The sequence below is a fragment of the Physella acuta genome, unplaced genomic scaffold, assembly GCF_028476545.2.
Source record: "Physella acuta isolate Inbredline_101_S28 unplaced genomic scaffold, ASM2847654v3 ptg001663l, whole genome shotgun sequence".
NCBI lineage: Eukaryota > Metazoa > Mollusca > Gastropoda > Physidae > Physella > Physella acuta.
The window spans coordinates 817-28,302 of NW_026733176.1; the positions used below are offsets into that span (position 1 = coordinate 817).

The following is a 27,486-nucleotide window of genomic DNA, read 5'->3' on the forward strand; positions in this document are numbered from 1 at the left end:
CTCAGTTTAATATACCTGACAACCCCCTCCACCCTCCCACACACCTGAACTGACCTCACACTCCTGATTTCTCTTCCAGCTTCCAATGGGCCTGATGGATGTGGGTCAATCCCCCCCCCCCCCCACATCCTCCTCCTCCCCATCCTCCCCCCCCCTATCCTCCCCCCCATCCTTCCCCCCCTATCCTCCCCCCATCCTCCCCCCCCCCCACATCTTAACAGACATCTGAATTCTCTTCCAGCTTCCAATGGGCCTGCTGGGTGGCATCAACGGGGCGTTTTTTATCGGCGCCTGCGTCATAACGGTGGGTCTGCTTCTTGAGATCATCGGCGTGTCCACGGAGGAGTGGTCAGTGGCGTCCATCCTGCACGCCACCCTCGGGCTGAGGAAGGTCTGCCTGGACGGGGAGTGCACCAGCTACAGGTCCAGACGTGGTAGGTGCTAACGTGACAAAAACATACGTGATACGTAATCCTGCTTGTGTTAGAACGTGACATTACACCGGCTGGTTAGATAACGTGACACCACGCCACCTGTTGTATAGGGATAGGGTGTTTGCATGGAAGAGCGATCGACTGCTAACTAACACGAACGTCTCGAGTTCGGATCCCAGACTCCAATCCATAGTAGGCCTACGTCCCTGAGTCCACCCAGCTCAGATGGGTACCTGACTCACTTTAAGGAAAGTAAAGACGGCTGAGCGCAGAGCTTACCACACTATCACTTTATTATTACTCCGAGGACACTGAAACAGGAGAACTCTACTTCACCTACTACTCAATGAATGGACCGTAAGCTACGAAATGGTCCTTTTGAATTTGTCTCTTCTTATGTAGACAAAAGACCTTTGCATGTGTATGTAACAAAGATCTTTAGCCTCTAAATCCTAATGTCTTCTATTTATTTAATTCAGTTCAATTACATATACATCTATTAAAGGTTGTTAACTTTAACTTTTTGCATAAAGATAGAACTGTTAAGTTTAACTGAGCATCATGCTGTTGGTTTGCCTAAACCAGAACAAAAACACTTCTGTTTTCTCCAGCCGTGCTTGAAGTGACAGAAGCGTTCGCCATCTTGGCCATTCTGGGCACCATTGCTACTCTGGCCATAGCTGTGGCCTATGTGACGAGTTTCATCATGGGCACGGAGAAGAAATTTTCATTGCTCGTTCTGGTGGGAGTGGTGGCCTTCTTCTCGCGTGAGTAGATGGAACGGGGGGGGGGGGGGGAGTGTGAGGTAAACAGTAAAATTTCGGGGGGGGGGGGGTGTGAGGTAAACAGTAAAATTTCGGGGGGGGGGAGTTCAACACAGTAGCATGGGGGATAAACTTATTGTAAACACAGTAACATGGGAGTTAAACACAATTTAAACACACTAACTTGTGGAGATAAACCCAAATATATGATAAAAGTGTAAACACCACACACATTATATAATGCATGTCCCCCACCCGCAAAGTATAATGAAAAAGTTATTTAAACCGTATATGCGTTTATGTTCTCACCTTTGTTTAGCTTGACATAAATGTTTACAAAATACTAGCTGCATCCCGTGCTCCGCCACGGTAAATCTTTTAAATGTACAACTTTGGAACAGAACAAAACGAACAAAAACACAACCACAACACAACCACAACACAAACACAACCACAACACAACCACAACACAACACAACAACACAACCACAACGCAACCACAACACAACCACAACACAACCACAACACAACCACAACACAACACAACCACACAACACAACACAACCACAACACAACCACAACACAACCACAACACAACACAACCACAACACAACCACAACACAACCACAACACAACCACAACACAACCACAAAACAACCTCAACACAACCACAAAACAACCACAAAACAACCACAGCCACAACATTAGAATCACCACCAAACAACACGCTTTTTTTAGGCGTCCGCGCCCAAAGAGAGCCTTTATTTAGTCACAAAAATAGATTCTACTCTATAACTTACAATAAAACAATGCAATGCAAATAAATGTACGGCAAGTGGTGTTTACTTTTATGGTTCTAAGAAAACACATTGGCAATGTAATTAGAATCACCACCGAAAAACACGCTTTTCCCAGGCGTCCGCGCCCGTAGAGAGCCTTTTCAGCATTCTCTCTACTATAATCCTAAAATTTCACCATCTGTTAACACCGAAAAACAAAAACAAAAAAATGTGATTTTGAGAGATCATAGACTAATTAGAAAATAATATAAATAATCTTAACATTTTTCTATTTTACTTATGAACCTTAACATATAATAATCAATGTGGAAGTAATAAAAAATAACTTAAATTATTGAGAGTGAGTTAAATATTAAAAAAAAAATTTTTCCCATACGTCCGCGCTCAGAGAGAGCCTTTCCAGTCTTCTCAAAAAGTCAAATTTTACCATCTGTTTTCATAACACCGAAAAACAAAAGCAAAAAGAAAGTGATTTTTGAGAAATCATAGACTAATTAGAAAATAATAATAAATAATATAAATAATCTTAACATTTTTCTCTTTTAATTATGAACCTTAACATGTAATAATCAATGCGGTAGTAATAAAAAAAAATTAACTTAGATATTGATGAGTTAAATATATTTTTAAATTACCTCCCTTGCAAAAAAATTACCAAACAAAAGTTGAATTAATTAGTTTTTTCGACCTACTTTCATGAAAATATATCCATTTTTTCTAAGAATATAAACGAAAATGATATTTAACATTGATTTTTTAAGTATGTTTTAGCCATTTTCGTGTATTTAATATTTTCTTTAAGTTATGCAAAAGAGTAAACACAGTGGCAATTATAAAATAGCGCTATGTGGCTATATAAACAAACCCTACTCTACTACTTATAATAAGACACTGCGGTGCACTGAAAAGCACAGCATGGTGCGTAGTTTACTTTTATAGTCCCAAAATCTATAGCGATGACGGACGGAAGGAAGGAAGGACAAGCTCAGCCCGCTTATATTATAGATTACCTGAAATTTAATATATCGATAGAAATCTAAAGCCTACACACAGACAAAAGCATCCCTATCAAAACAACACACCACAACGGTATGTGTGGACCATTGATCATACCTATGTAAAAATATTTCACGTTGTACCTTCTTACCCCTCCCTCCCCCGGGGGTAGAGTGAACAGAAGCTTCACATACACCTGTCATTCAGTCCCTCCCTCCCCCGGGGGGTAGAGTGAAATGTACAGAAGCCCCACCCCACCCCCTCTGGGTAAAGTGAACTGTACAGGATCCACACCCCTACCCCCTGGGGGTAAAGTGAACTGTACAGGATCCCCACCCCCACCCCCTGGGGAAAAGTGAACTGTACAGGATCCCCACCCCCACTCCCTGTGGGTAGAGGGAAATGTACAGCAGCCGTATGGAGCTTCACAAACACCTGTTGTTATTGGGTCCCTCCCTCCCCTGGGGTTAGTGTGAACCGTACAGGAGCCCCACCCCTCCCCTCCCCTATTAATAGAGTGAACAGGAGCATCACATACACTTGTTGTCATTGACACTTTTTGATTACATGTTCTGTCTTGGACTAATTAAATCTTTCCAACAATAAGTACAATTTACCACCTGTCGGCCAATTCACAATATCTAACAAATAAGGTGTGGATTACATACGTTTCCTTCAGCCATGCAATAACACTGTTGATAATGTCTAGAAAAAAATGTAAACAATCGTCATTGGGATTTATAATCAGGTGTTTAGGTCCAGGCTTTAATTGTTTGGACGTCAGAGGAGAGAGGGTCAAGGAATAGACACCTCTTTACCCATGTTAAAAAAAATTTTGTTTTTGTTTTTTGTTATATTTTGTCTCATAATTATAACACTTGTTCAAATAGTTACACATTTTAACCCGTCTATTCTCCCCCCCCCCCCCCACAAGTCGTGTGTGCGGTCATCAGTGTGTCCGTGTATGGCAGCACATTCCACCCCAAGAACATGGACCTCGGCTACTCCTTCATCCTCACCATCGTCGGGGGGTGTTTGACGGCCCTGGGTGGGGTTCTCTCCTCCTTGTCCGCCTAAAGACACGTCCACTCTGCTTCACCTATCACAAGGACCAGCAGGGGATCAACGATAAAGCCTTGTTTTACCACAGGAACGTTCAGTTTCTATATGTTATTCACTTTTATACTGTATTATATTTTTCCTTATTTTATTTTTTGAAATAAAGTTGTATAACCAATCAAAATTTAGTAATTTTTTTTTTAATATTTAGCATTACTTTGCTAAGCTTTTTGTTGAATTCGTAAAGAACGTTTTAATGGTTTTGTTTGGATTACTTTGCTTTTTACATCATCACTCTCTATTGAGTAACTTTCCTGCAAATTTAGCACCCATAGCCAGAATGCATAATGTGGCATGTCAGTCACAATCACAGTAATTCCTGACGCTTTTCTTACAAAAATAAACAATTATGTTGAACTACAACAAATTGTGGGTGGGGGGTTGTATACATTGAGATATTAGCTACTTAGTCAACCAGTAATGGTGTTTTGATGTGCATATTTTATTGATTTAGAAAGAGAAAATAAAAATGAAGACATTATTTACACGGTGATTATTGAAGGTGGAACTCCGTGACGTCATGTTTTACATGTCCTTTTGTCTGAATTGGGATGAAACAAGTGCACTGTATTTTTACTTTCTCGTATATACGAAGTATAGAGAAAGTATTGTAATCGTGCACAAACATAACAGGAAATTTAGACAGTTTTCACCTTTTTACTCCTCAGTCCTTCATCGAATCCGAAGTATAGAGGACTTATTTTAATCAGGCAAAAATTATTAATACAAATATATAATCATTTTGGCGTTTTATGCGTTATCGAGTCGTAAAAACTGGACTTTGCAATTCTGTCCGTATGTCTGTGTGTGTGTGTGTGTCTGTGTGTAAACACGATAACTTCAGTACCGTTACAGCTAGGTTGATGAAATTTCATATATAAGTATTTTATCAAAATCGCAGATCCTGATCAACTTTTGAGCGATTTCCGATAACCGTAAGTGGTACTTTTTCTAGTTTGAATTTTTAAAAAGCCTATAACTTGAGTACTATTTCAGATAGATAAATAAAATTTCACATGTAAGTAAAAGGTCTAATTCTCTACCTTCTGTCAAATTTTGAGTAATTTCCGTTGATTGAAAGTACTAATTTACGCTATTTTCGATTTCTCAAAAAAAAACGAATGTAAATTTATAAAGTACTAATAATATTTCGCACTATTATGCACGTTTTATTTGGCGTTCACAGGTGTGCAATTCTTTTTTCTACGAGATTTTATTCTATTTTAAAAAGTTTCAGTATTTAAAATGGATTAAAATTCATGTCTATATCCCGAATTCCCATCCCCTGTTTTTTTTTATAAAAGAATATTTGAGAAAGATTAGGGGAGATCGCTCCTGGTTTATTTTATGTGCCAATCACACAGGCAGGCGAAAAAACAAACCAACAATGAATGGCGCAGTGGGTAGATTGATTAGGCTTCAGTGCTGAACTCTAACTTGCTGACACAACCATTGTTGGATGTATACAACAGTGGTTGGATTTATACAACAATAGTTGGGCTAATACTATATTATTTAAAAAAAATTAAACGAGGTTGCTGGGCATTGTAATTTACAGGTGAGTAATCTAATTGGGCTAATTTTTATTTTTAGTTTTGAGGGATAATTTAAGCGTAACTGAAGTTAAACAGAGTGCCTCAGGTAGCTGGACATTTAACTCTTTACAATTCTCAGGTTTAGTAGAAAAATATTGGAGTACACTGGTCTCAATTGTAAAATGTCCACTAGACATTATTAAACAAGGAAAGTATATAGTGTTATGCACCATTCTTTAGGTAATTGAATAGAGAATCAGCAGAGATTAAAAAATCCAATGTAGCAGGTATGGCCTTGAGGGCACAATTAATTAATTAATTAATTAAATTTGATTTTACTTTTTTAAAAACAATTACATGAAAAACACCAAGAACAAAAAAAATAAGCCAAGTCCTATAATGAAACAAAGTAATGTTTATTGGATAGATAAATCAATTCTGCATTTAAAAAAGGTGATGTGATGCATTTAGGACAAGAACTAAAAAAAATATACAATAAACAATAACATGACCTGTGTAAGGGGAAATCAGTAAAAAATTTATAAAAAAGTAATCTGCAAAGAAATTAATATAAAATAGGATAAGGTTATTGATAACAAAATAAAAACAATAAGATTCAAGAAGATTCATGAAATTATAACAAACAGTTACTCTTTTTGTGAATACAGATATGTATCACAAGTGCGACACCTAGTGTTGACCCCCCCCAATATTTATTACTTATAATCCTGAATACTAATTGCTTGATCAACATACAACTGTGTATAATTACCTCCTACCTATGTTCTGCTGTTTACCTTTACTGAACCATTAGCTGTCTTATAGCTTGACATCACAGACTGTTTTAATTATCGCGCCACTTAACTGTTACAATGTCACCCTCGCTAAACCATAGCATGTCACCTCTTTTTGAAACTTTTTCAAAAGACCTATCTTTTAGGGCAATAAGAAAACCTTTCCTATTTTTATAATTGTGCCACAAACACCAATTCCACATTTAAAAGATCTTTAAATAGTTTAAGTTTAGTGTACAAGTTGTCAAAAAATAAAAGATATACCGCACGCAAGACTGATTGTGACAATATGGTAACTACATCATAAGATAGGCCAGAGGTGGAAGTCTGTGGTGTCTTGTCTTCAAACATCAGCAAACCTAAAAAAATAACTCATTTATAGATCTATAGTTAAATTTTACCATCTTTTGGAAATAGGTCTTGTAAGTCCACATTGTGCTGCATAATGGTTGGTATACATAACAATTGTCTTCACCATATCCACTGTAAAGTACAGCTTGACGAAATGACACAGGGCTCAGGGATTCCCTAGCAGCTCTTTTAGTTAAAATATCCCCATTGACTAAGATGTGTTCCATGTTTCTTAGCAGGTTGGAATTTAGGATCTAGAGGTCCACCATCTACATCAGGATGCTGTCTTGGGTCTGAAATCAAAACATAAAATATATGTTGACTTGGCTAGATAATTTATTATAAATATAGGCCTAATACTTAGAATATAAAATAATGTAATAGCTATAAAAACAAGAGAATATTGAAATACTTAAAATATATATTAGAAACTAAGCAACTATAGTTAGTTAACAGTGAATATAAAGCAGAAATATTTAGACAAAGCTACAAGATGCTAGAGCATACACTGTAAACAGCTCCTTAGCAACCATTTTTTTTTATTTACTGGTGTGAATGGGGCATTTTATTTTATTTTTATTTAATATTTTATAAATAATATAAATACTTCATATTATATCGATATTTCTAGAAGAGGCTGGTGTAATTAATATGAGTGTTTGTTATAATGATTAATTTCATGGTGGGGCAATTTAATTAAAAATGTTCAGTCTTAACATTGAAAAAAAAAAGTTGTCAACTCACCGATGCCTGTCCCTATGTTGTGTTGAGTTATTAACTGAGATATTTCCCAAATCATCGTTTGAATCTTCGAATTCTGTTTCCACAATATCTTCATCAGACGATTCATCACAAAATCTCATATCACTTGCGGTTTTAAACATTTTATTTTCATTTAATTCGAAGAGTCTGTCTCAAATCGACTTCACTAAAAATCCAAAATGGCGTAAGCAAGGCATGCTCGGTTCAAGCGTTTTCTTTCGCTTTTTTCATAATAAGAAAATAAGTTTCGCATTTTATGTGTGTTTTTTATAAATGCTAAAACAATTAGGAAAATAATGACATTTTAAAAAAATAAAAAAGCTTAGGGATTATTATTAAAAAATACACATTTCTGCGTCGATCTTATAAGAACGATAGCTAAGGGAGAGAATTGAAAAGAGTTAAAATTAGGTCTGCGGTCAAAAACTAAATATTTTTAATGTTGTTGGGGGGGGGGGGGGTGGATACAAAATACGTTATTATTCACGTTATAAAATCGATTTTAAAATACGAACTAAATAGATATAGTGGGGGATTTAAGTTAATTACAAAACATTAAAATAACATGAACCCTACTTGTTCAATCAACCGATTTATAGAAAAAAATTATAATTCCACTTAATTAAATGATTGACACACAAACAGACACACACATACACACACGGGTTTTTCTGTGAATTTGTTTGGACCCTTCTGTTTTTACGCGGATATCGAAAGAGGGAAAATCCATTGGTTACACTTGGGAAGGGGAGACCATATGGATCCGTGACTTGTCTATTTCCTAGTTATTGCGCATATTTGGTGAAAAGGTTTGAACCAAGCAACCAAAGGTAAGTGTTGATTTTTTTTCAAGAAATAATTGCTGTTTTATATTTGTTCAAATGTGTTCAAATCCCAACAGCGATGTCCAATTTGGTGGAGTTTACCCCACAGACAGAAGTTGAAATATGTGTTATGGCATCCCTAAAGGCGTCACTCACACTAACAGTAGATGTCCTCCCTTTAGACGAACGGCGGTCGTAGTTTCTCACAACGGCTAGCACGTACCTGGCCACTTAGGCAGGCACACATACACACACACACACACACACACATATATATATATATATATATATATATATATATATATATATATATATATATATATATATATATATAATGTGTGTATGTATGCACACATTATATATATATATATATATATATATATATATATATATATATATATATATATATATATATATATATATATTTATATATATATATAATGTGTGTATGTATGCACACAAACACATGTATGTATGTGTGTGGGTGACAGTAAGTTGGTCACTCCTGTGCTGAAAAGGATGTCGAGTTTATCTCCGACATCATCTTCTACCGCTACTCCCCCCCCCCCCCCCCCACAACCTTCGGTTGAACACAACCATGTGACGTATGACTGTCAGACACTCCTGTCTTACCTCTCCTTATTTTACCTGGGCGGATTCTCCAGTGATTACCTATCTCTCCACCAAAATATTTTAAACATGCTCATTTAATGTGGGACAGGTGACGTAGAGTTTTATAGACACCACCCCACGCTCTTGTATATTCTTTTTCCCTTTCTTTTTAAACCACAGCCAAGTCCTCTCTCTTCTACAATTAAACTTAACAAAGATAAGCAAACGTTCAAACCACTTCCATGACTTATTTCCCTTTTTTAAATAGTCAAATTGGGGTGCTCATAAGCTCCTTTTAGTAGATTTGTACTAAACAAATTAAAAAGCAATTACTTCTCTTACTAAATATTTTTTCATAAAGTACTTACTAAAGAATGACCATGTATAAAAAGGAAATGTATTTAAAATTAATAATATAAATACAAAAAAACATAAAAATAATCATAGGTCCCCCCATATATATATATATATATATATATATATATATATATATATATATATATATATATATATATATATATATATATATATATATATATATATATATATATATATGGGGGGACCTAAACAATTTTTTTGCGGGGTGGCCATTTTTTTCTAGTTCCGCCACTGGCTGAGCCCCCACCTCCCAAGTAGAGTTGCCTGAAAGAAACTCTAAATGCGACTCTTGTCATGAATGAGATTAGGTGCATGGTTTAGGGATATGCCTATGACTATATTTTGTATAAATTAAAGTACCGATTCTTGATAAAAATCCGTTTTCAATGTCATTTTTCGTTTCCGGTTAAATTGAATTAAGGCGGTGATTTTGGTTTTGGTTTTAGTTTAGAGAAAATAGACAGCACCATCAACCTAGCGCCCGTTGTATCCTTCCTCAACGGGACATTTTTCTCGTTGATTAAATTGTTGATTGTAGCATTACATCCTCTGCTAGGTTTAAACTCAACTGTAATGGCGCAAGCAAGCAATGTTGCTGTGACGTTCTTCGTTGGTCTGGTGGTTGTCGGTGTTGGCCTGTTTCTGGAGATCGTTGGGTTGTCGACGCCAGAGTGGGCTGTGTACCTACATACTACAGCAGGCCTGTGGGCGGCCTGTGCTATGGGAAAATGTGTTAGCTATACAACAAAGTCAAGTAAGTGGTCTGTCATGTTGTCTGTCCTAAGTCAAGTTGTCTGTCCTAAGTCAAGTAAGTTGACTGCGGACAAAGTCAAGTTGTCTATAGTCAAGTTGAACCTTCCCCGGACAATATTATGTCTGTATGCTTTGTTTTTGTTATGTGCCTTTATGTACCTTTGTCTAGGCATTTGGTGTTAAGTTTGTTCCCCAATGGTGACCGTATACACAGGGGTATATATATATACACATTGGTTTAAGCCTAACTCTGAACCTATCCCTATCCCTATTCCTATCCCTATATCTCTATCTCTATCTCTATCTCTATCTCTATCACCATTCTTATCATTATCCTTAAAGTTATCTTTATCCCTATCCCTATCCCTAACCCTAACCTTAACCTTAACACTATCCCTATCCCTATCCCTATCCCTAATCTATCCCTATCCCTAATCTATCCCTATCCCTAATCTATCCCTATCCCTATCCCTATCCCTATCCCTATCCCTATCCCTATCCCTATCCCTATCCCTATCCCTATCCCTATCCCTATCCCTATCCCTATCCCTATCCCTATCCCTATCCCTATCCCTATCCCTATCCCTATCCCTATCCCTATCCCTATCCCTATCCCTATCCCTTTCCAAATTCTAACCCTAGCCCTAACCCAAACCCAAACCCAAACTCTAGTCCTAACCCTTACTGGGGGGGGGGGGGAGTCCTACTGGGCTGGGGCTAATTGACAAGGGGGTAATTACTCCGGGGGATAAAATATGGGCGGGATGTCCGGGGGGTTATTGACGGTGGGAGGGGGGGGAGGTAATTCCCTGTTTCCGTTCTGGCTTCTAGTCCAGCTGTATGCCTTTTATATACTTATCTATCGGTATGTTCCTCTGTGTTCTGTCTAGCTATATTTTCTGTCTAGCTATATATTCTGTCTAGTTATATTTTCTGTCTAGCTATATTTTCTATCTAGCTATATTATCTGTCTAGCTATATTTTCTGTCTAGCTCTATTTTCTTTCTAGCTATTTTTATGTCTAGCCATATTTTATGTCTGTTAGTTTAGCAAACGCCATGCTCACTATTGATATTTTTTTTCTATATTTAAGCATAAACATAGTGTTCTTAATTACTTATTTTTAATTAACCAATATATTATGCTTGTGTGATGAATTATTTGATGTATTTAACAGTGTGTTCTGCTTGTGTGATGAATTATATGTTGTAGTACCAGTGTGTTCTGCTTGAGTGATGAATTATATGTTATACTTCACCAGGAGAGATAGAGGTGTGTGAAGCTTTTGCTATCCTCGGTACTTTGGCGGCCGTAGCTGCTGTTGACTTAGCTGTTATCTATTTGGTGTTGGATGCGATTGGTAAAAACAAAAAAATCATCGCCATCATCGTTGCTGTAGCAGCTGTTGCGTCGTGTAAGTCTGTTTCATTTGTCAGGTTGCAACATATAATACATATACGTATGTGTATATGATATACACATATATAAGGTAAAGACACACACATAACACTGATAACACTCATACAACATTCATCGACACAAACACACATATATATGTATATATGTATGTACGTACAGTTAACTACATATTTAGAAGAATACTTGATATTGATGCGGCACGTACGTTGACCACATAAACATACATGTTATCAACATCATCATTTACCGTTAGTATCCAAGGGGAATAGTGTGAGTCGGGTACCCATTAGAGCTGGGTGAACTCAGGGACCCTTAACGATAGTCTCAGGGGGGAGGTGGGGTGGGGGGGGGGTGTCGTACGGAGTTGAGCTAGGGGATTCGAACTCGACCGCTAGTTGTGTGTGACTTAACAAACTTATCAAACCAACCAATGTCTTATACCGGGGTCGGCAACCCGCGTCGCGCGAGCCGCATGCGGCTCTTTTGATTTAAAGAGGCGGCTTTTCAGCTATATGCTCAATTATTAATAATTATTTTATTTTACTTTCAAAACTCCTCAGAATATATATATATATATATATATATATATATATAAATAAATAAAAAATGTTAGTGGCTCTTTAAAATCAGGGAAATTGTGTACATTGGGACTTTTGGCTCTTCTGTCTCAAAAGGTTGCCGACCCCTGTCTTATGCTTTCATATCTCCATAATCTACCCCACAGTGGTGTGTGTGATTATCTGTGTGTGTGTGTTCGACCACTACTTCATCCTCGGACAAGGGGCAAAGGTCGGCTACTCTTTCATCCTCAACATCATCGGCGGAATTCTGACAGCCATTGGCGGAGTGCTGGTCGCTGTTTCTGTAACATGACTTTATAGTTGTGGTTGAACTACATAACATTACAATATATATAGCAATGTCTAAATTTTGCAACTTTATAGTTATGGCTGAATTGTATATATCCGGTATTTATTGTTGTCTATCAGTTGTATATTTATATTATCATTTATATCATATTTTGTAAATAATATATTAAATAATCAACTAAAGTGTGTGTTATTTTTTTATTTTCTTAAGTATGAAGACCCCGCTGATGAATTTTTGTTTAGTCTTAAACAAACATGTTTAAAGATCAGCAAGATCGTTTGATGGTAGGCAATTAATCTGAGGATTCAGCAACACTCTAATATCTGAAGAATTGATTATAAAAACGTGTTGAAAATTTCATTACGTGGCATCATAAATATATATTTCGGCCACCTAAATAAACATACATGCAGTATGTTGAGGTGAAAAAAATAAGTAGGCGTTGACTAGTGTGCACCAAACATAATTATCATTTTATATTGTGGTAATTTATTGTCTATAATTTGTTTTCTCCTTTTTAGTGCATTATTACATAAAAGCTTGTTATTAAAACGTTTCTGTATGAAATTTTTTTACACGTTTTTATTTAACTCACTTCCTCTGTCGTCAGTCTGTCGTCATTCTAGATTGAAACGCCAGAGCGAAATTGCAGGCACTTCTAACTGACAGATACGATTCGTAGTTGATACGTGGGTCAAGGCATAAAGACATTGCAACATGAGATTTAATTTGACTTAATTGGTTGGCTGATTAGTTTTTTATGAATTAATTTAAATTTTGATCAGATTAGTAGGCAGTCTCATCGGACTATTCCGCCTTATTAGACACGCGTCATTACGTTCAATAGGTGCGCAATGGTTTTAAGTCATGCAACTCTAGTGTAAATAAAACATGTAAAGTAGGCTGTAATAGATTGAGATAATTGTGAGGTCAAGGGAACTCACTCTTCTGTATTAGTATTATATTTATATTGTTATCTTGAGTGATGTCCCTTGTGCATTGTACTTCCTTCCTCTCTGGTTATCGTCATGTAGTTAGACCCAATAAACGTTTATATACAACCACACGCTTCTATCGTCAATCCATCACATTTTGGCGACGAGGATAAAAATCTACTAGAAAGAGCACCTACTTACGCAAAAAAGAGGTTTGCTAGAGCTTATTAGCTAAGTATTTCTAGAATAATGGCGCTGTATGGCCAAATAAAAGAATTTGATTCGAATGATGAAATCATTCAAGATTACCTAGATAGGTTAAGCTTTTACCTTGAAGCAAACGACGTGACGATAGAAGCCAAAAAGAGAGCTGTTTTGTTAACAGTCATAGGGCCTCAACAATTTAGGCTACTAAAAGACTTATGCGCACCAGCTAGTCTAACTACCAAGAGCTTTAACGAGCTGAGCAAATTGCTAACAGACCACCATGCGCCTACCCCATCAAAGTTTCTATGTCGAGCTAGATTTGACAGTAGGACTCGTCAACCAAACGAGTCAATATCAGAATATGTTGCTGCTTTACGTCATCTAAGTAAATTTTGTGAATTCGGCGATACGCTGTCTGACAGACTATGTGAAAAGTTTGTGACAGGTCTAAACAGCCCTGATGTTCAAAGAAAGTTGCTGCTCGAGTCAGATCTAACATTAGAAAAAGCAATACAACTCGCAACTTTATTCCAGCAGTCATCCGAGGCGGCGAGATCTCTAGCACCTTCAGAGATCCATGCAGTAAACAGCAGGTTAGTCAATAAACACCAACCCCATCAGAGCATTTCAACTTATGCTAAACAGCCTGCACGTTCAAATCTTAGATCTAAATCTAATAATAATTATCAAAAATGTCATCGATGCAAAGGTCCCCATGCATCTCATCGGTGCAAGTTCAAGTCTGCAACTTGTTATAAGTGCAGTAAGCAAGGTCACATTGCTAAGGCCTGCTTTGCAAAGTCTTCGTCTGTCGCTAAATCTAGCCAGTCAAGACAGTACCGCAACCAAAGGCAGCACTATGTTAACTCTCACCAAGACTACCTAACCCAACCAATGAACCACTCTACCAGTGAAAATGCTCAAATTGATTTGCAGCCGGATTTCAGCCTGTTCTCTGTGAAATCAAAAAGTCATGCTCCCATCAATGTACCAGTTTGTATAAACGGTAAGAGCATCAGCTTCCAACTTGACACTGGAGCATCTCTAACAGTCATCACAAAGAAGGACTTTGACGCTGTCACAGGAGGATCAGTGCCTCTACAGCCATGTCACAAGTGTCTAACAACATACACTGGTGACAATGTTCCGGTAATAGGAGAGTGTATGGTTCATGTAAGTTATAATGGTCAAAGTGTTAAACTTCCTCTTCTTGTGGTTGAAGGAAATGGACCACCATTACTAGGTAGGAACTGGTTAAGTGATCTTAAGTTAAATTGGAAGAGTATATGTTCATTGAACAATATAAGAGAATCTAGTCTTACTTCAATAGATAAAGTTATATCTGAAAATGAAAGTGTTTTTAGTAATCCAGGATTACTAAATGATAGAACAGTGAAGATAAGCATTAAAGACACAAATCCAAGATACTGCAAAGCTAGAGTTCCACCTTATGCAATGAGAAATAAAATTGAAAATGAGCTAAGTAGATTGGAATCTAATGGCATCATAAAGAAGGTAGACTATTCCGATTGGGCAACGCCCATTGTGCCAGCGTTAAAGAAGGATGGTTCTGTAAGAATTTGTGGAGACTACAAAACTACACTGAATAAGCAAATAGAGCTAAATAGGTACCCTATTCCTAACATTGAGGAAATTTCTTTGAATTTGGCAGGAGGAGACAAATTCACTGAATTGGACTTTAGTCATGCTTACACTCAACTAGAACTGCATCCAGATTCAAAAGTCTATACGACAATAAACACACATAAAGGACTCTACCAATATGAAAGACTATGTTTTGGTATATCATCCAGCCCTGGAATTTTCCAAGCTGTCATGGACAGTATTTTTAAGGATATTCCAAATGTTTCTGTTTACTTTGACAATGTGTACATAACTGGTAAGAATGACACTGAACATCTTAAAACACTTGATAAAGTCTTGAAAATAGTTGGTGAAAAAGGTTTAAAGATGAACAATGATAAATGTCAATTCATGCTGACAGAAATTAGTTTTCTTGGTTATATATTGAGCAAACAAGGCATCAGACCTCAACCTGAGAAAACAAAAGCCATTAAAGAAGCACCCAAACCTGAAAATACCCAACAACTAAGAGCTTTTTTGGGCTTGATAAATTACTATGCAAAGTTCATAGGGAATCTGTCTGGTAAACTATCACCACTGTACAAGCTGCTACAGAAAAATGCAACTTGGCACTGGGGTAAACAACAAGAAGCTGCTTTTAATACAGCAAAAGAGGCTTTGTCTTCTGACACCTTACTAACTCACTATGACCCAGGGAAAAGACTTGTATTGACATGTGATGCTTCACCAGATGGTGTAGGAGCAGTCTTGTCCCACATGGATGAGAAGGGTGACAGACCCATTGCTTTTGCCAGTAGATCTTTGAACCAGGCTGAGAAAAATTATTCTCAGTTAGATAGGGAAGGCTTAGGCATCATTTTTGGTGTTAAGAAATTTCATAAGTTTCTGTTTGGTAGGAAGTTCACCATCTTTACAGATCATAAACCATTGCTAGGTTTATTTGGAGAAAACAAAACCCTACCTGAGCATGCCTCACCAAGAATTCAAAGATGGGCTATCACACTAACTGCATACAATTATGAATTGAAATACAAACCTGGATCTGAGAATAGTGCAGATAGTCTTAGTAGATTACCTTTAAAAAACCAAAGCCTTAGCTATGTACCAGAAGATGTATTTGTTCTCTTCACTATCATGGATAACTCCAATATAAATGTGAATGATATTAAAAGAGAAACACAAAAAGATGAGTGCTTAATAAAAGTATATGAGTACTGTAAGAATGGTTGGCCTGAAGAGTCTGTGAATGATGACTTAAGGCCATATAAAATAAGAAATAAAAACCTTTGTGAAGATAATATAAAAGATGGAGAAGATGCAGTCCATTATCAGTCAGAGTTGCCTAAACAAAGTATTTGTAACTTAATAAATGATTATGGTGATATGGCAATTTCAAATGTTTTAAGTAAGAAGGAATGTGATCAATCAAAGAAATCTATGTCAGTCAAGGATCTGAATAACAGCATAATACTTTCAGATGCCAATTCAAAAATAGTTCCATTAAATCATGACAAAACATCCATTGAAGAGAATTTGGTGTTAATAAGAATGTGTATCTAAGAAATTATGGGAGAAAGGAAAAATGGATACCAGGTCAAATTGTTCAATGTACAGGACCTGTGCCTTATAAAGTTAAAAATAACTTGTGCAGATAATAAGTGTGAATCTATCAATCCCACCAAATCTGAACAGTTCACACCAACTCAGTTTGTTCCACAACCAAGTTCTGTTGATATGAGTGAACCAAGTTGTCTGGAGTCAGAAAATGTAAATTCTGGAGTTAATGATTTAAATCCTAGACCTCCTGAGATAGAGAATCCAGATGGTCAGAATATTGAGTCACCAAATCAAAAGCCACAGAGAAGGTCAAACAGGACAATCAAAGTCCCAAATAAGTTAGACCTATGATTTTAAAGGTCAAAAGGACTTTGACATCATTGTTTTGTATCTTGATTATGTTGTAGCATATTGTGCATTGTTTGTAAGGATGTAATCTACCATAGTGTTCATGTTACAATATAATTGGTGATTTTAGGATACTATCAATTGTTCTATTGAGAGATGTGTTATTGTGTTCTAAGGGTAAAGGGATGTAATAGATTGAGATAATTGTGAGGTCAAGGGAACTCACTCTTCTGTATTAGTATTATATTTATATTGTTATCTTGAGTGATGTCCCTTGTGCATTGTACTTCCTTCCTCTCTGGTTATCGTCATGTAGTTAGACCCAATAAACGTTTATATACAACCACACGCTTCTATCGTCAATCCATTACATAGGCCTACTAAAAAAATTTCAGAAAAACATTTTAATAACAAGCTTTTATATACTAATGCACTAAAAAGTATAAAATAAATTATACACTACTATTTAAATAAATATAAAGAAAAGCGTGGGTCCCTTATGTATCTATTGGATACTTTTACTAATATTTAGAAAAAGACCCACGCTTTTCTTTACAGTAATTTAAATAGTAGTGTATAATTTATTTTATTCTTTTTAGTGCATTAGTATATAAAAGCTTGTTATTAAAACGTTTTTTTTATTATTTTTTTATGTTGCAATCACACAGGGCAGGTGAATAAACAAACAATGAATGGCGCAGTGGGTAGCTTGATTAGGCTTCACTGCTTAACTCTAACTTGCTGACACAACCATTGTTGGATGCTTACAGCAGTGGTTGGATTTATACAAGATTTGGATTTATACAACAAAGATTGGATTTATACAATCATAGTTGGATTCATACAACAATGGTTGTATTTATACAGCAAATTTTAGATTTGTATGATTGGATTAATACAACAATGGATATTCATACGACAATGGCTATATTTACAAAATAACATTTTGATTTATACAACAATTGTTGGATTTATACAACACAGGTTAGATTTATACAACCATGGTTGGATTTATACAATCATAGTTGGATTTATACAACAATGTTTCGATGTATACAAGAAGTATTGTATTTATATAATTATTGGATTTATACAAAAAGGTTGGATTTATACAACAATGGTTGGATTTATATAACAATAGCTGAACTTATACAACAATAGTTGAACTAGTACTATAATGGCTGAGCTTATACAACAATAGTTGGGCTAATACTATGCTGTTTTTTTTTTAAATAATGAAACGAGGTTGCTGGGCAATTTAATTTACAGGTGAGTCATCTAATTAGGCTGATTGTTATTTTCAGGTGTGTGGGCTATTTTAAGCGTAACCCACGTAAACAACGTATGTCAGGTAGGCGGCCATTTAAAATTAGGTCTGCGGTCAAAGACGAAAATATTTTTAATAGTGTTGAGGGGAGGGTGGGGTGGACACAAATTAGGATATTATTTCACGATATCAAATTAATTTTAAAATACGAACTAAATAGATATAATGGGGGATTTAAGTTAATTACAATAACTTTAAAATTACACGAACCCTACATGTCCTTAAATCAACCCTTAATCTTAGCAGTAAATTAAACCTTAAATTTAATATGCAGGACGTCATGCGTGGTACGTATTCTACGTGTATAAGAATTGTTTTTCTAGCTACATTAATTATTCAACCATTAAATGACCAATTATGAAACATTACCAAACGTTTGTGTCCATCTAATTACCAAGGCAATAAATGACAATAAATTACTAGTAAATGACTCATTATGTAAGGCTACCTAACGTTTGTGTCCATCTGATTACAGAGGCAATAAATGACAATAAATGACTAATAAATGACTCATTATGTAAGGCTACCTAATGTAGGCTAGAAGTGCACACATCAGTTATGACAGCAACAATTTTGACTAATGACCCAAGTACAGATCACAGCTGCGAGTTTCCTGCTTTGTTTTGTTTAGATACGATTCACACCACCACCAGCCATAAATACACCACTCTCATAGTCCCAACCCCCCATTCACACACCTACACACACACACACCTACACACACACCTACACACACACCTACACACACAAACACACACACAAACACACACTCACACACACACACACATAAACACACACACACGCGACCTCGTGACGTCACCCAGAACGTGTTTTTCGAGTTTTTGTGTGGACCCGTTTGTTTTGACGCGGTACTGCGAAGGGGGACAATCCATTGGTTACACTTACACAGGGGAGACAATGTGAACCCGTGACTAGTCCATTTCCTAGTTATTGCGCATATTTGGTGAAAACTTTTGTACAAAACAACCAAAGGTAAGTGTTGCTATTTTTTTCAAGTAAAAAAATTGTTGTTTAAATAAATCGAAAAAAAATGCGTTTAACAAAATAGCCATGTTTTAAAGGACAGAATTATAATATAGTAAAAATGAATAAACACAGCCTAGCAATTGTAAGACGCTCGTAATTAGGTTAACATGCCATACCGTTATAAAGTAACTTGTAAAACGCACAATAAATTATTACATGGGGTTTATGTGTTTAAATGGTCCGCTGAAAGACAATGAAACAAATGTCAGACTCTAATCAAAGGCAGTATAAGACGAAATGTCAGTTAAGGCAAAATTTAGTAATTTAACTCTTTTTTCTAATTTTGATAAGGGAGGTAATTTAAAAATAAATTAAACTCACGCTAATTAAAAAAATGTGAATGCAAATCTACGGGCATCCTAGAAGGAATTAGTGTTGCAATAATATAATTAGCAAAATGTGAATGCAAATTGTGCGGATGTGGAAGAGGAAATTATTGTTAGAAAATTATAATTAGCATGGATTGATAAAAGGCAATCTTTTATTTATTTTATTCACTTAACGTACTGTTTAATACTTATAATTTTCATTCAACTATTTCGCACTATTATAGACGCGTCATCACATTCATTGGGTGCGCAATGGTTTTAGTTACGAAACTATTGTAAATTTTTACAAGCTTTTATTTAACTCACTTCCTCGTCAGTCTGTCGTCAGTCTGTCGTCAGTCTGTCTAGACGGAAACGCAGGAGTGAAAATTCGGACAGTTCTACTTGACCGACACGATTCACAGTTGGCACGTGGGTCAAGACATGAAGACAATGCAATCTGAAACTAAATTTGACTTAATTGGATGCCTAATTGATTTTTTATGAATTAATTAAAATTTGGACCGAATTAGTAGGCATGTCTAGCCAACCACACCACACGCGTCATCAATAGCTGCGCCATCACGACCACGTAATGGCTGCGTTCAAAAACCATTGCGCGCCTACTGAACGTGATATTCAGTAGGCGCGCAATGGTTTTTAGTCATGTAACTCTATTGTAGATAAAACATGTAAAGTACTGAAAAAAAATTCATAAAAAACGTTTTAATAACAAGCTTTTATGTAATGATGCACTAAAAAGTAGAAAATAAATTATAGACTACTATTTAAATAACTATAAAGAAAAGCGTGGGTCACTTTAGTATCTATTGGATACCTTTACTAATGTTAAGGAAGACACCCACGCTTTTCTTTATAGTTATTTAAATAGTAGTCTATAATTTATTTTCTACTTTTTAGTGCATCATTACATAAAAGCTTGTTATTAAAACGTTTTTTATGAATTTTTTAAAATTTAAAGTACTGGAAAAAAAAATGCGTGAATTGATAAAGTGATATATGGTAGGTAAAACACGGATATTTTAAATATTGGCTATTATTTTTTGTATACACTGAACCTATGTTTTACTAATTATTTTCTATCTTTCGGTTTGCCGACAAGCTGGGGATTTTATAGGAGAGGCGTAGCGATGGAGGGGGGGGGGGTGCAAATCTAAAGTTTGAGCGGGGCGAATTTCAAATCAAAAGTGGTGCAAATCTAAAGTCTGAGGGGAGGGGGGGGGGGTCAAATCATAAATTTAAAAGGGTGGGGTGGAAATTGAAATTTTGAGGGGAGGGGGTACAAATCGTAAGTTTGAGGGGGGGGGGGGGTCAAATCGAAAGTTTGTCCCTGGGCGCCGGAAAGGGTCGCTACGCCTCTGTTTAATAGTCATTCACTGTGTCAGGCGTGCGCGGGCGCTCGGAAAGGGTGCGATTTGGCGCTACGGGCTAGACTGTGAGCAATATGCCTTTATGATTGCATTGTGTTTATGTTATGAGTGTTGTGTTTGTTTTTTGCGTTCGTTTGTGTTGTGTTTAGTTTTATTCTGTTCCCAAGTTGGTACACTTAAAAGGATTTACCGTGGCGGAGCACGGGATGCAGCTAGTATATATATATGAGTGTGTGAGAGAGAGAAAAGTAGGTTGGTCACTCCTGTGCCGAAAAGGATGTCGTGTTTATCTCCGACATCATCCTCTACCGCTCCTCCTCCCCCGCCCCTTTCGGTGAACCCAACCATGTGACGTATGACTGACTGTCAGACACTCTTGTCTTACCTGTCCTTAATTTACCTGGGCGTGGGCCGGATTCTCCAGTGAATACCTTACTCTCCACCAAAATATTGTAAACATGCTCATTTTAGGTTTATCATTTCCATCACTTTTGTCACAATGTCTGCCTGCTGATCACGCGGTAATCACGTTATGTGTAATTGGTGACTGTATTATGAGCACATCATCAGCACATCATGACCACAGCATGACAACATCATGACGACGCTGTCTACATCATGACACAATACCATCATAAACACCTGAAACATTATCCTAAGGACCAATAAAACCAGTTAAATAATCAACACCAAATATCTACTTAAAGACCATCGAGATAAAAGGAAAATGGCTTATACATTTACTGCTGCAGAATCGCAAATGTTATTTAAAAAAATATCTTTGGTAATATCTTTGGTGGCATTATAGGTCTTGTAGTAAAGGACTAAATAGAACACGCTCATTTGTAAAAGTTGTGGTGTTAGAATCATGTAAATAATAATTTAAGCCAGGGGTTCCCAACCTTTTTTACTCTAGAGCACATTCTAAAATATCGGTAGGGTGGCGGGCACCACCTATTTTAAATCGACAAACTCCTTCCATAACTTGTAATTTTCCCATAATTTATTTTCTTCTTATCTTATTTTATTATAGTCATAATGTATTAATAAATAATAAACAAAAATGTTTCAAAATAATAAAATTATTTGGCATTTTTTTTCAAATTGCATACACACAGAGAAACGTATTTACAAAACGTAAATAGTGCAGTCTGGCTCGCCGCTAGACAAGTTGGGACAAGTATCGAACATATTCAATAAACCTAGGCAGTAACAAAAAAATTAAAACTGTAACAAATGAATAAAAATAAATCATATTTTAAAATAATGTTTATGAAAAAATTTCTGTCTCTGTCAAATAGTGTGAGGCGGGCACATACGAATCGTTCAGCTGGCGCCATTGCGCCCGCGGACACAGGGTTGGGAACCCCTGTTTTAAGCTAATAATAAAACGGACAGTGTATTTACAATCACATTAGTAACTATGGCAACGGAAACCTGCAAAACCGACGTTGAAAGGTGTATGTTTGTGTGTGTGTGTGTGTGTGGGGGGGGGGGGGGGGTGGAAGAGGGGTTAATAGTGCTGACGTAACTCACACAAACCAGCTTGTGTGGTTTTACATTCGTGTCGAACTTGGTTGTGAAGGGGGGAGTACTGGGGAATTTTATGCAAAAAATCATTTGTATTTTTAAAAATTAAAACTAAAATAAGCTTATTTAAATGAATAACATAATTAATTAATATATATTAATTAATATAGGGGAAAAATGACATGGCTAACGACCCAGATATCATTATAACCTTTCTTTATGAAAAAAAAAATTATATTTGACTAAATTGTTGATAGTAGCATTACATCCTATGTTAGGTTTAAAATCTACTGCATCGTGATGGCGCTACCAGGTAGTGTTGGTGTGACGTTCTTCATTGGTCTGGTGGTGGCCGGTGTTGGTCTGTTGCTGGAGATCGTGGGGTTATCGACGCCAGAGTGGGTGGTCAACAGTTACCACAGCAGCACCATGGGCCTGTGGGAGGCCTGTGGTTTGGGACTATGTGTCAGCTTCACAACAAAGTCAAGTAAGTGGTCTGTCCTAAGTCATGTTGTCTGTAGACAAAGTCAAGTAAGTGGTCTGTCCTAAGTCAAGTGTTCTGTAGACAAAGTCAAGTTGTCTAAAGTCAAATAAGTTGTCTGTACTATTAAGTCAAGTAAGTTGACTCTAGACAAAGTCAGGATGTCTGTTGGCAAAGTCAAGTGGTCTATAGTCAAGGTCAAGTAAGTTGACTGTAGACAAAGTCCAGTTGTCTATACTCAAAGTCAAGTTGGACCATCCCCGGACAATATTCTGTCTGTATGCTTTGTTTTTGTTGTATGCTTTTATGTACCTTTGTCTAGGCGTTTGGTATATATACAATCAATTGGTGTGTTCTGTCTAGTTGTATGCTCTGTCTAGCTGTATGCTCTAACTAGCTGTACGCCTTTTATATACTTATCAATCGGTAAGTTCCTCTTTGTTCTGTTAAGCTGTATTTTCTGTCTTGCTATATTTTCTTTCGAGCTGTATTTTCTGTCTAGCTGTAGGTCTATGCTCTGTCTAGCTTATGTTTTTTTTATATAATATCAATCAAAATGTTCCTGTATTTTCTGTCGAGTTTTATTTTCTGTCTACTTGTATTTTCTGTCTTATTTTTTTTTCTAGTTAAAAACCTATATTCTATCTAAATGTATTTTCTGTCTAGCCGTATTTTCTATCTAAATCAATTTTCTGTCTAGATGTAGCCTATCTTCTGTGTAGCTGTATTTTTGTCTAGCTATATTTTCTGTCTGTTAATTTAGCGAACACCATTCTCACTACTGATTTTTTTTCCCTATATTTAAGCATAAACATATTCGGTGTTCTTAATTAATTATTTTTAATTAACCAATATGCTTGTGTGATGAATTATTTGCTATACTACAAGTATGTTTTGCATGTGTGATGAATTATTTTTTTCTGTTTGTATGATGAGTTTTGTATTGTGTTACCGGTGTGTTCTGCTTGTGTGATGAATTATTTGCTGTATTTGTCTAGTATGTCCTGTTCTGTTTGTGTGATGAACTATTTGCAGTATTTGACTAGTATGTCTTGTTCTGTTTGTGTGATGAACTATTTGCAGTATTTGACTAGTATGTCTTGTTCTGTTTGTGTGATGAATTATTTGCTATATTTCACCAGGAGAGATAGAGGTGTGTGAAGCTTTTGCTATCCTCGGCATGTTGGCGGCAATCGCTGCTGTCGCCGTAGCTGTTATCTATTTGGTGTTGGCTGCGATGGGTAAAAACAAAAAAGTCATCGCCATCATCGTTGCAGTAGCAGCTGTCGCCTCCTGTCAGAGGCGTAGCGACCCTTCCCGGCGCCCGGGGACATACTTTCAATTTGGCGCCCCCTTGGGAGCAAATTTTCGATTTGCACCCCCCCCTTGAACTTTTCATTTGCACCCCCCCCTCAAATTTTCGATTTGCACCCCCCCCCCTTGAACTTTTCATTTGCACCCCCCCCTCAAACTTTCAATTTGGCGCCCCCCCTAAGGTCGGCGCCCGGGGACATATGTCCCCCCCCCGCCCCCCCCCTCGCTACGCTACTGCCTCCTGTAAGTCTGTTTCAACATATAATACATAGCACATGTGTGTATGATACACACACACACACAGATATATAATGTTATGTATATATATATATATATATATATATATATATATATATATATATATATATATATATATATATATATATATATATATATATATATATATATATATTTATATATATTTATATATATTTATATATATTTATATATATATACATAACGTTATACATAACGCATAATACATATTTAGACACATACTTAACATATGCGCGGCACGGTCACAAAAAAAATACATTTTATCACTATCACCTTTTCCCTTTATTATCCAAGGAGAATAGTGTCGTCAGCACTATATACATCCGGCTAAGTTTCTCCAATGTGAGTCGGGTACCCATTAGAGCTGGGTTGACTCAGGGATCCAACTTCAGACTTTCGGGTTGGCAGGAATAAGCTCCGACCACACCATCCCTATTTAATTATAGTTCCATATTTTGTGATCTAGTAGTATGTATGGAGTACAGTGTTTTATCGACTAGTAAGTAAAGAAAAAGTAAAGCAATGTATTATTTCAAACGTTAGGGTCTACTGGACAGACGGAGTAGAGTTTACTTTCCATGACGTTAGTCAGGTACCCATTAGAGCTGGGTCGTCTCGGGGGCGTCGCACGGAGTCGAGCTGGGGGTTCGAACTCGACCGCTAGTTGTATGTGACTTAACAAACTTATTAAACCAGCCAATGTCTTAATTTCATATCTCCAATTATTGCTGATAATCTACCCCACAGTGGTGTGTGTGATTATCTGTGTGTGTGTGTTCGACCACTACTTCATTCCCGGACAAGGGGCAAAGGCCGGCTACTCTTTCATCCTCAACATCATCGGCGGAATTCTGACAGCCATTGGCGGAGTGCTGGTCGCTGTTTTTGGCTAAGCTGAGAAACTTCTCGAAGATGTTTTGATCTGGCCGTTTTAAATAATATCGTATTCTTTACTTGTCATATAGCCATGGCTAAGTTTTGTTACATGACTTTATAGCAATGTCTAAATTTTGTAACACGGCTTTATAGTTATGGTTGAATTATATAACATTACATGATATATAGCAATGGATAAATTTTTAATACGACTTTATAGTTATGACTGAATTGTAAATCTCCGTTATTCGTTGTTGTCTATCAGTTGTGTATTTGAAATATCATTTATATCATATTTTATAAATAATATATTAAATAATCAATCAGACCAAAGTGTGTTTTTTTTAATTTTCTTAAGTTTGAAGATGCCTCTAATGATTTTCGTTTAGTCTTAAACAAATATGTTTAAAGATCAGCAAGATCTTTTGATGGTAGGCAATTAATTTGAGGATTCGGCAACACTCTGAAGAATTGAATATAAAAACGTGTTGAAAATTTCATTTCATTATATTCCGGCAACCTAAATAAACATACATGCAGTATTCAGTGTTTCTTCCAGACTTTTTTCTCAGGGGGGGGGGGGCACTTGGAATTTTTGGTGAAAGGGGAGGGGGGTGCGGACAATGTTAAAGTGGGAGCGTTAGACTGCCTGGAAGAAACACTGGCAGTATGTTGATCGATAAAAAAATAACTAGGTCTTGACTGGTGTGCACCAAACATAATTATCATTTTATATTGTGGAAATTTATTGTGAGTTATAACCAAAAAAAAGAACTTTTTTTTAAAAAATCAATGAAGGAATATAGATGGAAGTTGAAGTGGAGTTCATTTATTTATCTTTCATAATTTGAAAAAAAAAAAAAAAATTATGCTTTCTACTTTTTAAAATTGATACGAGAAAAGGGAAATAATTGCGCATATTTTTGTTGTACAAAAATATAGAGCTACGTCCCTTGGTTGAAATTGAACTTGTTTTTACACTAGGTTTGTCTTACCTCATCTCATACATTTTATTACGTTGGGTGTAACCTAGAACAGGGGTCGGCAACTTTTTGAGCCAGAAGAGCCAAAAGTTACAATTTACATAAGTTCCCAGTTTTTAAAGAGCCACTAAATTTTTATTTCAATATTTTCGCATTTGATTAGGATTAGATCTATACTTTTGATTTGAAATAAATTGTTTTAAATATGAAATAATATTTATACTTAAAAAGCATACTAATATTTCGCACAAAACATATTAAAGTATTATACCTATCTCTGCTATAATAAAATTAGTAATCAAATAATATACCTATGCGACTATCTCAATCCGCTTTTGAAGCCAATAACTTTTTTCCCCTTTTTTTACGGACACCACCGGCTCAGGAGGTGTCTCCAATAGCCCGCAGCCCTTAACACGGTCAACTCCGAATACTGGCTTGGGTATCGGTCGCTTCTGTCTTCCTTATCTTCCTACTCACTGAATGCAGGTAAACTCGTACCCCACCGGCTATACCGTAGGAAGCTAATAACTTTAAAAAACACGTCACTCATGTCAAAATAAATCCATACTGACCGATAGAGAAATGCATTCTAAATAAGAATAATATTCCTCATTTAACGATATTTGAAAAAGTCGGCAGTGGCAAGAATGGAACCTTCGCCACGGGGCTGGCTACAGCACGGTTGTGGGGCTGGGTCTGGTGCCCAAGCGGCTGTCAGCTGTCCGTATACTCTCTACCTCACCTTCTCTCATTGTTCTCTGATGAGTGTTTTATCCTGTTTAAAATTGTTGTTTTTTTTCTCTTAATGAGTTTTAAAAATAATATAATATTAATATTTGTGCATGGAACTGGAGAGCCGCATCTTGACATCAAAAGAGCCGCATTCG

The 27,486-nt window shown here is 36.4% G+C and overlaps 3 protein-coding genes and 1 long non-coding RNA gene across 5 annotated transcripts; 3 read left to right on the forward strand and 1 right to left on the reverse strand.

Annotated features, from left to right (window-relative positions):
• Window positions 1–241: 241 nt before the first annotated feature.
• LOC131929704 (uncharacterized) lies at window positions 242–4,172 on the forward strand (the record flags this gene model as incomplete). The annotated part of the gene is given in 3 exon segments (XM_059286045.1): window positions 242–434; window positions 1,046–1,201; window positions 3,929–4,172. Coding segments are annotated over 3 exon segments (486 nt in total). The 3' UTR covers window positions 4,072–4,172.
• A 1,875-nt stretch (window positions 4,173–6,047) lies between these two features.
• On the reverse strand, window positions 6,048–7,916 carry LOC131929705 (uncharacterized). The gene is made up of 2 exons (XR_009383989.1): window positions 7,538–7,916; window positions 6,048–7,086 (listed from the first exon to the last, which is right to left on the reverse strand). It is a non-coding gene; the product is annotated as an uncharacterized LOC131929705 (long non-coding RNA).
• Window positions 7,917–8,313: 397 nt separating this feature from the next.
• Window positions 8,314–12,513, forward strand: LOC131929700 (epithelial membrane protein 1-like). The gene is made up of 4 exons (XM_059286042.1): window positions 8,314–8,385; window positions 9,926–10,123; window positions 11,384–11,536; window positions 12,266–12,513. The coding sequence occupies exons 2-4, from the start codon at window positions 9,943–9,945 to the stop codon at window positions 12,412–12,414; spliced, it is 483 nt and encodes a 160-aa protein (XP_059142025.1). The 5' UTR covers window positions 8,314–8,385; window positions 9,926–9,942; the 3' UTR covers window positions 12,415–12,513.
• Window positions 8,320–25,936, forward strand: LOC131929699 (epithelial membrane protein 1-like). Of its 2 annotated transcripts, none has more exons than XM_059286041.1 (4): window positions 8,320–8,364; window positions 22,945–23,153; window positions 24,290–24,442; window positions 25,485–25,936. In XM_059286041.1, the coding sequence occupies exons 2-4, from the start codon at window positions 22,967–22,969 to the stop codon at window positions 25,628–25,630; spliced, it is 486 nt and encodes a 161-aa protein (XP_059142024.1). In that variant the 5' UTR covers window positions 8,320–8,364; window positions 22,945–22,966; the 3' UTR covers window positions 25,631–25,936. The 2 variants fall into 2 exon arrangements, with proteins under 2 accessions (XP_059142024.1, XP_059142023.1); XM_059286040.1 differs by lacking the exon at window positions 8,320–8,364 and adding an exon at window positions 19,215–19,383.
• The last annotated feature ends 1,550 nt before the right edge of the window (window positions 25,937–27,486 follow it).

What these genes read in the sequence shown, in the direction of transcription:
- LOC131929700 (XM_059286042.1), top strand. Translation starts at nt 9,943, where the DNA reads ATGGCGCAAGCAAGCAATGTTGCTGTGACGTTCTTCGTTGGTCTGGTG. An exon ending in TAGCTATACAACAAAGTCAA is followed by an intron (nt 10,124 to 11,383) that starts GTAAGTGGTCTG and finishes ATACTTCACCAG; the next exon opens with GAGAGATAGAGGTGTGTGAA. An exon ending in TGTAGCAGCTGTTGCGTCGT is followed by an intron (nt 11,537 to 12,265) that starts GTAAGTCTGTTT and finishes TCTACCCCACAG; the next exon opens with TGGTGTGTGTGATTATCTGT.
- LOC131929699 (XM_059286041.1), top strand. Translation starts at nt 22,967, where the DNA reads ATGGCGCTACCAGGTAGTGTTGGTGTGACGTTCTTCATTGGTCTGGTG. An exon ending in CAGCTTCACAACAAAGTCAA is followed by an intron (nt 23,154 to 24,289) that starts GTAAGTGGTCTG and finishes ATATTTCACCAG; the next exon opens with GAGAGATAGAGGTGTGTGAA. An exon ending in AGTAGCAGCTGTCGCCTCCT is followed by an intron (nt 24,443 to 25,484) that starts GTCAGAGGCGTA and finishes TCTACCCCACAG; the next exon opens with TGGTGTGTGTGATTATCTGT.